The sequence below is a fragment of the Saccostrea cucullata genome, unplaced genomic scaffold (assembly GCF_032062105.1).
Source record: "Saccostrea cucullata isolate Sc308-1 unplaced genomic scaffold, CSIRO_AGI_Scuc_v1 ctg16801, whole genome shotgun sequence".
NCBI lineage: Eukaryota > Metazoa > Mollusca > Bivalvia > Ostreida > Ostreidae > Saccostrea > Saccostrea cuccullata.
In genome coordinates this window covers 1-12,219 of record NW_026940314.1, presented here as the reverse complement: position 1 = coordinate 12,219, position 12,219 = coordinate 1, and the positions used below count along the sequence as shown (strand labels likewise).

The following is a 12,219-nucleotide window of genomic DNA, read 5'->3' as shown; positions in this document are numbered from 1 at the left end:
TAGTTTTGTTTAAGAAATTAAACTTTTTTTAAAATTTGCCCCGTTTTAAATTCGCTTAAATGAGAGTAGGGCGAAAGCTAGGGTCGAAAATAAAACGGGGGCGAAAATTTCCCTGTATACAGTATTAAGAAATAACATAAAAAATAAAGAATTATGAAAAAAAAATTAAAAGAAAATACCTTTCTACGTATATTTGTGTCTAATAAAAAAGACTTAAAGCAAGGTTATTCTATTAACTTGAACACCATGTTTAAGGTTTAATCTGCTAGAGATGAAGGATATGGAGATATATAACTAACAGTATAAAGTCAATAAAACAATACAAAATTGGAGCAGGACAAACACGGCAGCTAAAACATCAGAGGTGGGATCAGGTGCCATGGAGAAGTGAGCATCCCCTGCTGACCGGTCACACCCGCCGTGTGTTCCTTGTCATGTTCGGGAAATAACACGAAAATCCGTCGTCAATGCAGTGTATAGATAATGGACTAACAATTAGTATGTAATATGTCAATCAGCATTTGACTCAATGATAAATTGTATTTGCTGAGAAGGTCATTGTATCGACCATAGAACTTACAAAATGATAACTTTAAACGAAATTGCTGATATTCTTGTTTCATCAACTTGTTTGTCAATAATTTACCTCGTTTAAGAAATTTTTCATACGCGCGTAGAGCATTGCTCTTGCGTATCGAATCAACTGAGATATATAATTATATAAACGCCATATGCAGGTGATGAAGGTATATTGCTGTAAAAGTAAGGGGAGCTGACGATAGAAAGGTTAAGGTAAATACGTTAATCATAGAGATTGGTTGTTAGATTACCATTAACGTCTTTTTCAAGTATCTAACTATGAAAAAGATTTGTCAGACTCTGCGGTATCTTTTATTTCAAGCTCACCGGGATATATCGTATCGACATAGGAATGGAAATTATCTTTGTAATTGACAATACATCGTCGATATATTTAAATGTTGAGTTGAAGGCCAGAGCAAGTGTTTTCTTCTTTTCACGCATAAGATTTTGCACAAATTCTGCTCCATATGAATACAAAAATAGGTCTGCTAATAACGGAGGACAATTGATATGATTTGATTATAATCTTCTGTTTCAGCGCTGCAGGGCTGATATGGCTGTTTTGTCGAGGTCAGGCATATCGCATATACAAAAAACTGTACTATTACTGAGTGTGTTATGAAAAAAATAAAGAGTTGTCCAGAGTTCTATCAGATAATATTTCTCTCAGTCTCTGCCATCCAACACTGTTTAAAACATTGGTCATGTTATTGTTGATTTTCAATCAATTTAAGATTAATGCCCTAAATGACATAACATACAGTGTATGGTATTCATTAATTCTTGATCCATAAAAAAAATGATCAACAATATACATTGCAAATCGAAAATAAAACTTCATTTCTGCCTGCCTGACAATTTGTAAAGAAAGTATTAGACAAGATGTCTTTCCTGGTCTCGAGATTGGTCTCAAAGAACGTCAATTTCTTATAGTAATAAATGGTTGATCATCAACCTTCTCCATATCAACCCCCTTATCTTAATACATATATCCACTTACTCTGCAAGGTACAATACAGCGTTAGAAGTGTTTAAATGGGAAACTACAAAATAATCCGTGGAGATTATTAGCTGTGAATTAGATAACCCCACTTATTCTTCCGACCACTTATCTACAAAAGTTTCCTTGTTCCAATTAAAATTTCTGTAAATAATTGCTGAATAGGAAAGTGCACAAAAGGAAACTTTTGATAGTCAAGTTGTCTCGATTTATTCGTGGATCTCTCATAGTTTTATTTTCTGTTGTGTTTATGAAATCCTGTACTTAGACGAGATGGTAATGTTTCCCTTTATTTGATGAAGATATTAAAATAGTTCACTATTTTTATCAAAAGATAAAAGCACTTGCTGACATTCAGCATTGGAAAACTTTCTTCTATACTCTAAGAAAAAATGTTGAACGTTCACGATTATTATAATTAAAGTCATTTTTCTTCAAAACACTAGGTCCATATATTGATACACGATGAAACAATTTCTTTATGGTTAATTTTTGGTAATGGATGAATTATAACCACTCAAGTAAAGAAATGCTTTTAGAGTTGATTGATTTGACTTGTCATTTACAAATCATCATGAATGAACTATGTTTAAGAATATTCAAATATTGGATCAAACTGAGAACAACTGAAAATTGCATTCTTAAGTCCTGTTATGAAAGCATGGTATTACATAATGACAAATGGATTTTACAAATTAAAAAAGAATTGTCCCTTTTAGGTCTAGGTCAACTTTGGACAGAAGATAATTTAAATGATAGGTCTTATCTCATTATAAAACAACGACTGTTAGATGTTTCTAGACAAGCTATATTAGAAAATATATCAAACTCTTCAGAGTGTAATTTATATCAACATTTAATTGACAATTTCTGTTTGCAATGGTATTTAACAAAACCTATTGACAAAAAATTAAGACAGCTATTAATAAAATTCAGGTTATCTAATCACACCTTGAATATTGAAACAGGTCGACACCATAACGTACCTAAAATGATAGATTATGTACATGTTGTAATCTCCATGATATAGAAGATGAATTTCATTTTATTTTGAAATGTACATTGTATATTGATATAAGAAAGAAATTTTTCAAAAAAGTATTATTATACTAGACCTAGTGTCTTTAAATTAATTCAGCTGTTAAGTTCCCATAATGTTAAAGATCTCGTAAATTTGGGCAAATTTTTGAACGTAGCAACAATGTTAAGAAAAAATAAAATTGATGTATAGAATTTTATTCCCATGTATGTGTTCTTTACGTTCACTCTCTCTGTATGTTTTTTCTTTTTGTTACTATCATTTTTGTTGTATAACTCTGATGGGCCAGTTGGCTTAAAGAAATAAAGAAACTGAAACTGAAACTGTTTAGCATATAGTCCATGAGCCAGGCCATGAATTTTTCGTTATCGGTACCATCTCGGGTGAATAATTTTCATAGTTAATTTTTGAAGGACATGCATCTTACCTTCAGAAAATGTTTGATAGCATTCAATTGATTAGGCTTTAATGGTGTATCAACAGTTTATATACCCCAAACCCCAACTTGTTCGTTCTAATCTCTAAGCTGTGTCTTTGAAAATAAGAAGGTTGGTTTTTCAGTACGAAAATTTTTATTTCATATATTTTCTTGAAAATTCTTTTGAATGAACACATTCCCCTGTTGTTATTACAATATTGGCTCTGTAATGACCGTCTAAATTATATAGGAATATAATTCTACCCTTGATCATAAGAGTAGAATATGCAATTTAAAAATTTTATAGGAAACAAATTAGTACTGTGGCAATTTTCACATCAAAAACATATTGCATGGTCATTTTTTTAAAGTTTTTTTATACTATTAGCATTTAAAAACATTATTTCAGTAACAAATATATCAACTTGATTTAATAGTAAATCTTTATCCCTATCCTAAAAATGAAAATTGGGGAAAATCCCCCGATTTACCCTTGGTTATTTAACAAAATATTGTGAATATGTCTGGTTCAAGTAGAGCCTTAACGTAAAATGTTTTATTTAATTATATTCTCATGCTAAACCATGGTGATGATGAACATTTATATGTTCATCTAAGTTAAACGTTTAATATATTATATATTTTTGACATCAAAATTGAGCAACATATGTGCACGACCAAATATGGGCAGCGGGCTGTGTCTCTCGACCTGCAATGGTCTAACGCCCCTTCCCTCTACTAGTCCGGGTAGAAGAACCCGTAACCTTTTAAAGGGAGATCCCTCAGGAGGTCACTCTCTACACAAAGCGCTGACCGGTCTCAAACCCTCTTGATTGATGGCTTGCCTACCTATAACGCATGAAAAGACGGGCCCCGGCGGACTCTGCCGGGAAACCGTTAGGTTCAACGGAGAAGAAGGCGGACACAGCAAGCATCGTGGAAGCATGGAGCAAGGCATGGCACATATAGCACATCTTGGTCATCTGCTGCATCTGTCTTCATCTGCAGACGTCCTGCCTTGCCACTGGATCTAGATGGTTGTGGATGAGAGAGTGAGGTCGTCGACTCGCAACCCTTCTGCATTTTATTCAAACTCATCGCGCGCAAGTCAAGTCAATGATTATCTTCCATCCCTTCTATCATCCACCCCAAAGCCCTTTGGGACAGGCGAGCAACAAAGGTGATAGGGCGGGTTCACTGGAAATCGGTAGTCGCGGACCTGCACACAGGCGGAACAGGCCATATGGTCGCTCTTCACCACCCAGAGCAGCGTTGGAGTTAGGCAGCCACCTGTGCTACTGAGCAGCCCTCTTTAGGAACGCGCTGCTCACCTCCTTGGCAAAAGGAGAGGATTATAAAAGGTATCCCAAACGCTGCCTGTTCCACCTTTCCTTAGCCATTTTTCCGCGGCTGATGGAGACCCTACACATGCGGTCGAAATAACAAAGAGAACGAAGAAACAAGGATCCGGACTACGTCATTGTCAGAAAGAAAGACAGACAGACATTTCATATGTTCACCAAGGCTATGTGCGGCACGGAGTGCTGGACAGATCACCGTCTCACAGTCTCTAAACACTTCACCTCTCAACCTCCGGATCAAACTCAGGAGACGTCCAAGGAGACTAAGGCTTCAAAACGTCTCAACATTGGTAGGCTAAAGTTGCCTTACACCTCTAAGTACTTTGCTGACACCCTGGATGAACGCCTGGACTCCACTCTGCTGGACGACCAGGACGTGAAAGCGGCATGGAACACACTACGTAATACAGTGTACAATACCGAGTGTCTTGGGCCCTCCATCAAAAATAACAAAGACTGGTTTGATGAGAACTGAGCCGAGATCATGCAGCTTCTTGAGGACAAGCTTCGCGCTTACGAGGTTAATATAGATGATCCCACCTCCACAGCCAAGAAAGACGCTCTGAGGAACGCTCGCAGCACAGTACAGCAAAAGCTTTGGGATATGCAGGACTCCTGGCTGAATACCAAAGCAGACGAGATCCAACGCTACGCCGAATCTCATGACAGGCGTAGGAAAAACTTTTACTGTGGACTTGAGGAAGTCTACGGGCCAATACCATCAGGCTCATCCCCTCTCCTCAGTGATGACGGGTTAACACTCATCACAGAGAAGGAAAAGATGCTCGACAGGTGGGCGAAACATTTCATTTGCGTTCTGAACCCCATTCTACCATCAACGACGAAGCCATCAACCGTCTTCCCAGGTTCCAATCAACTAGTCATTGGATGGCGTTCCCACGTTGGATGAGATCCAGAAAGCAAGTAGTCTGTTGTCAACTGGCAAAGCACCTGGCCGGTAGCCCGATACTCCATCCCAGCTGAGATTTACAAAGAAGGGGCGTAGCTCTAGTCGAAAAACTCCATCATCTGCTTGTGCGAGGATCAGCCTGACAAGTCACCTCCGCACTCACCGTTCAGGTCATCCCCCTTCCGCCACGAAGATGAGATAGTGGTCATTGTCGTCACCGACGGACAAAATAAACTAGTATATGTGCGTTGGTACTTATCTTTTTCTTTATACAATTTTTTGAGGATTTATAATAAAAGGGGTTTAAAAAAAAATGCAATTTTTTTTGGGAATCAGGTGAATTCATTTAAATGTCTTTTAATTTGTTCATCATATCTTGGAGTAATTCTGGTAAAACTTTCCATCAAGGTTGTCAACTGTGTGACAAATACTTTGCAGGTTGCTAATATATTTAACTCAAAATACCTAATTTGAGCAAATAAAGGGCAATAACTGTGTCTCCAGCATTAAAGCCCCAACAGATTTGATGCTATCATACATTTTCTCACTAGTTAGGTGTATACCTTACCAAATATCACTATAAAGTTTATTCACCCAAAATGGTACCGACCACCCTCAGTGGCTCAAGGACTAATATACGTACATGTATTTCTTCTTGTAGCATAAAGTGGCTTATTTTAGTCTTTGTTGTAGTTGTTGATGTACAGGAAAGCAAAGATGTATTTGATGCACCAATGACAATATAAATATTTAGTGTATTTGTTATTTGCTTTTTTAAAATAAGATTTATTTGATTGTATTTATCTGTTTTAAAAAATCAAAAGATTATTCAAAGCTAATTGTCAAAAACTTTTTGGTACGTCAACCTCAAAGGCCATGGTCAAGATGTCAAATTGATGGTTCTGAAGTTTATTGCTTTGCCTGGTCGAATTGTCACGGATGGACTACGTTTTAGCATGCACGTATTTCTTCTTCTTTTTTGAGACATCATTACCATTAATTTCCATTATAATGTATCTGTTTAAAATTTTAAAAACCATTCAAAGCTTATGCAGAAAGATAAACGTTTTTTGAAGTAGGTCATACTCAAAGCTCATTGTAAAGAGGTCAAGCTAATGGTTCTGATACAATCTCAATTTGATTGCCGAGTTCTTTTCCCAAGGAAACAGCATCAAAATAATACTCTATGTTTTTAAGAAAACCAAATCAAATTATCCACTCCACCAAAATCTATATTATATGACATAAACTATATCATTTATTTATATTTAAATGCAAATTTAAACACAGTTGACCACATTTAGCTTTCAATCACAAAGCTGTGAATATAAAACAATAAATTTTATTTTTACAAGGCGCATAAATGTTCTTAACTGCTTTGTTTAAGACTTTAAATCTTATGTTCTCATAACCTTTAGTTTCTTTTTTTTCACAACTTCAAGGTTAGTATTTCATTTCACAATTTTCTTCTTGCTTCAAGAATGTTGTCAATTCACAGGGTTGATAAATATTAGAACCGTGTAAAATGTCATTGTCTCGCTTTGAAAATGACACGTTGTAGATGGCTTCATTTGTCTCGTACACGTTGTTTTGGAAGGCGTGAGTTCTACGGACAAATGAACGGTCATAGACATTATCAGGATATTCTACATAAACACCTTCGTCAATTTCTTTGACGTCATTTGAATTGAAATGTTCCAGAGGAATCGATTCGTAGACATTGTGAGCACAGTTTTCTATCGATGCAGCCATTAATTCATCAGTTACAGTCGTTCCTGGTCGAGACTTTTTTGACGCACTGTTTTCATGTTAGGAAAGATTAAAAACTTTAAATTATAAAATCTAAAATATGTTAACTTGTAGATACAAAACATGCTATATTAACTTTTTAAACACGACGAAACATAAATGGATCAACATTGAAAGGACTGCAAGATCCATAAAGAATCATTTTACCTTGAACAAAATCTCTTTCCCACAACCACTCCGATAATTACCAATATGGCCTCAAAAGCACATACACCAATAATTATATACATATAACCTAAAATATATGAAAAGTTCAGAAGCATTGTATTTCTACTTATCTACTTTACTGTTAGTTGCTGAAGTATTTATTTTAAGAACTTTATAGATTTTATACCATTCACATTGTCTTTAAATATGATTCGAAGACTTTTATTCGAGACTGGACATAAATTGCAAATTATAAACAAATCATACAGACCAATTTTTTAAATAAAAAATCCAATTTACAAATAAACATATGGAGATAACAAACAGTATTTCAGATCAAAAGTCCATAAAATCATATTCAAGTAATATCTGGTATACAATTGTGAAATTATACAATGAAAACATCTTTCGCAAACACAAAATTAAACGTCTGCACTCTATTTTCGAATTACGAACATGAGAAAGGTAAGTGTTTGCTTACTGTCTAGAAATGTTTTATTTGAAGAATCATCTTCCAAGGTTATCCCTAATGTTGCTGAATTTTCAATAATCGGAATACTTGTGAGTGCTTGCGTCGCCGTTACACCAGATTCCGCTCTGACTTCAGGTTTCTCAGTCACACCATAAGATGCCCAACCATTTGTGACTGTTTTGGGGGATAATGCAATTCCACTTTTGGCACGTAAAGTATATGCTAATTTTTTGTCTAAGAACATGTAATGGTATTATAAGTTTAAATTAAGAATATCTTGAAAAACTATCATTAGGTAAGGAACCTTGCATATGTCCTTAATAGGAGATAATGCATTGTCCATAATAAGCAATTATACGCAAGGCAACGTCTTAAAGCTTAATTGAACTGTAAATATCCTTACATTATGTTTTTCGACCTCTAAATTTAAAGGTTTTTATGATCATGCATGAATTTCATTTTAATATGAAATAACACTTCTCTCTTTTAAAAAGAACGGAAAAGAGTTTCTCAGAATTCGAGTTTTGTTTAAGATGTTTCTTTAATTATTATGAATTTCAAAGCTTCGATGTCACTTCCATTGAAGCACGTGTGTGATCTAACCTACCCGAAAATTCGACAAAAATCGCATGTTATCTAGGGTTAATCTTATATAATGTCTTCTGTTTCTTAAAACCAGTGATAATACATGTAACAGTATTTCTGGCTTGCTGGACTTGAACATGTTGAAGTTTGACAACAAGAGCTGGTGGTGATATAGCGAATGTGCATTGTATATGTTGAAAAAGCAAAGTAGCCCTATCCTATTTTTCTTAATCTTTTATGGAGATATGTTTTAAATTAGAGCAGAGAGGGCTTCATACGCTATTTAAAATTTATTTTCACAAGGGCGTCTAATTTAATTTCCCGTAATTAATATCGCATTTGATAAGTGTTTCTCTACCACGGTTTGCATGTTCATCCGTTTCTCGGTCGAAGCACGAATGACTTATTAAGTCTTAATTTGTAGAGATCTAATCAAATGTGCATAGCTTTTGTAACAATTTGGCTTTTGCAAAATACTCATTATAAAAAGAAAAATTCTAATACCATGACTAAATTCTATGTTACCTGTTAGGAATTATTTTATGGAATTTTATGGCCCAATGTCTTTGAAAATCTATTTTACCTGTTGGTAATTATTTTATTTGATATTGAATAATGTTCATCATATAATCTACTTGGAATTTTATGCCCAATGTCCTTGAAACACTACATGGACCAATGTATCATGATATGACCTTATTACCTAGTTCAGTCGTTTGTTAAATAAGACATTGAATGGCTTTTTCAAATAGATTTGTTAGGTCGTTATTTTCACTCTCACATATCTACAAAATTGTTCACGTACTTGATTATGCCATGGATTATATAGATGTAATAGTGTGACGGCCGACGTGGGAAGAGTACTCCTCATGGCACTTAATTCCTCTTTTGATGATTTTAGAGATCCGTATTTGCTTTGCTCTCTATTTTTCTTATTTTCCCATATCTCTTTCTTTTTATTTCATTATAAAAAAGAACTTGTGATTCTCAAAACTCAGTGCTGGATACACTAGAACAGGATGCCAGTTAATGTGCCTTTGCATGATTTACGAAAACCTTTTCCAGAAACAAAAGTTCTTAATTTTCCCCAATATTTATTTAATTAAGACTTTGATAGTTTCAATGATTGGTTTTACTTAATAACATTTCTTTTAATACCTCGTTAAATAATTTTGTTTTATTCTGAAAAAGAAGGCAATAACTCAAAATTTTATATACTTAAATTTTTTCACGTTTTTGATATGTTTATTTCATGTTTATCCATTTATCATTCTTACCAGGCAATGTTGAGCTTCTTAAGATAAATGTTCCTGACAAGTGGTTGGATGCAAGTGTTGGCCTTATTGTTGTTATATCGTATGTTTTAGCTTCCGTTGGGAGTGTTGTCATCTGTAATGCAGTTGAGAAAGTTTCAGTTGTAGGAGTGCTTATCAATTTTCTTGTTGAAGGGGTTTTCAACTTTGTTGTGATTGTCGTCTTTGCTGTTGTTGCTGTTGTAGATGTTCTGGGCATTGTTGTCAAAACATTTGTTGTCAGTTTTGTTGCTGTTGAAGCAGTTATTGTTGTAGGAGTATTTGTTAATTTTTTTGTTGATTTAGAGGTATATATATTAACTGATGTCTTTGAAGGGGTTGTTACCCTAATGTTGGTAACTTTTGGCCGTGGGGTTGTTGATGGCAAAGTGACTAAAATGAATGAAAATCGACTAAGTGACGAAAATGTCATTGCTACATTTACACACATGGTATTTAAAGAGGTATACCTGTCCAAGAAAGATTAAATCCTTTTGCATTCAAATTTCTGTCAGATATAAACGATACTCTTATTTGATTCCCTTGTACGACAAGGGCCCAGTCCTTTAATTCACCACATTTTTTAAATGCAGTGAAGCAGCATTGATCCATCTCTTTAATCTACAAAGTAAAAAACAATTGTATATGGGAATTAAAATATATAGATTGCAGAGAGAGAGAGAGAGAGAGAGAGAGAGAGAGAGAGAAGAAAGAGAGTTAGAGGAAAAGAAGGAGAGACTTAATCGTAATTATTACAGCTTTTTTATCCTTCTTATTGTGCCAAATACTGTGTTACTAATTTAAGATACAAATCTAATAAAAGGTGAATCTTACCTGAGATAGTAGCATCACAGAGATTCAAGATTAATATTCATGTCATGAATTTTAAATGTTACGTTAGCTGCAGTGTGCCCAGTCCATATTATCCAAGTGTCAGGCTGCATTGCACGGATAGCGGGTGTCCAGGATAATCAGTCCTTTCTTTGTGTTGATGTTTTCCAGGTGAATATTTGATGTCAATCCATATTCTGAAAAATATGCAAAAAAATAACATGACAAATTCCAGTTGAGATTAAAGAATTATTTCTCATAATTTTATCCTTTACCAAAGCATAGGACAGTTGCCAATGAGATCACTAAAATATTCATCCTTCTTATTTGGTTAATTTTTCAAAATAGTTTACAGTTAAGAAATAAAAGACTAATTTCATTGTCCTGGAACGGAAATTACACGAGGAAAGACTTTGATTTTCCTGAATAATAAGTGATATATAGCTATAGCGTTTTATCAGGAACTATATTAAAATGTTGTTGTTAAAATGACATTTTTTGGTAATATAATGGTTCGAAATTTCTTTTTCCCGTCTGGTTTCAAAAATATGACCCAATTATTTGATTGCGAGATGAATTTGATTTTAAACTAGACGTGTCTGTCGAGACTGAATCTACACTGGTATGCACTTATAACAAAGGAAAACAAAAGTAGCATTTTGACATGCAAATTTGCAACAGTAATAAATAGAATAATGATCCATAACTTGGTGTTTGTCCTATACTCGGCACTCGGGGCCATTGAGCAGTGGGGGATGTTTTCGTGCCAGAACCTTCTGCGACACGGAACCTCGGTTTATACGGTCTCATTTCAAGGATCGGTCTCCACGTCTCAAATTAAAGTTAGATCCGAACCTGCGATGTAAGAAAGACTTGAAACTTTGCGATTCTAGAGCAGACGCTCTAACCACTGTGCCATGCGGGCGACGGTATTTTCTGGAGTCACTTCATCAGACATGCAGGTCTCTGACTCCACTGGCCTTTTTTTTCTTTACCCCAGAATGTTTCAGCTTGTTAATGAGTAAAACCAAATTCTGAAATCGACGTTATACCGGTTTTCAGAATAAAGGTATATGCTCCAACTAGGTATTAAAATATTTTTCAAAATCTGCCCTTTGAAAGAGACTTTTTTTTTGTCATAGAGTATACACAACATTACTAGAATAAGCATGTTATATGTTATATTCACAGGTACACATAGAGAAGTGCCCTGCAGCACACAGATTAGGACTGTCTTGATGAAGTTTTCCTGGTCTCCAGCTTCAGAGCACCAAAAATATAAATATGGAAATAACATGACATCAGTGTTTCTTTTCTGGTACATAAATGAATTAGTTAGGAAACTCTGTTGATAAAATTCTTGATAATAAAATTTTCTCTATTTTTATAAGTGATATTGTAAGACAGCTAACACTTAGAATGACATATCCTGTTGATCTTTTGTCTATTTTTTTAAGAACTATTGATCGGTTTAACAGGAAAACACTCCTCAAATAGTGTAAGAATTCATAAAAACAAACCTGTAGATCCACGAGTTTTTACTTTAAAAAAGGCAGAGAAAAGTAGCAAATTGACAAGACACTTTGCATTAGCACTAAATAGAAAAATGATCATGAGCATTTAGTCTCTATTGTGGTAACATTGCAATCAGACGAAAACTTTAGGAGTATATCCTTTAAAAGGAACATCACAGAACTTCGAATATAGTTACCATAGCAACATAATTAATTGAAGTTATATAACGATATTAACTTTTTTGTTTCTCAATTTAGT

The 12,219-nt window shown here is 34.6% G+C and overlaps 1 protein-coding gene across 1 annotated transcript; it reads right to left on the bottom strand.

Moving 5' to 3' along the window:
- Positions 1-6,551: 6,551 nt before the first annotated feature.
- Positions 6,552-8,836, bottom strand: LOC134255101 (uncharacterized). Its single transcript, XM_062737615.1, has 3 exons — positions 7,748-8,836; positions 7,267-7,354; positions 6,552-7,108 (listed from the first exon to the last, which is right to left on the bottom strand). The coding sequence occupies exons 1-3, from the start codon at positions 7,980-7,982 to the stop codon at positions 6,754-6,756; spliced, it is 678 nt and encodes a 225-aa protein (XP_062593599.1). The 5' UTR covers positions 7,983-8,836; the 3' UTR covers positions 6,552-6,753.
- Between the last annotated feature and the right edge of the window lie 3,383 nt (positions 8,837-12,219).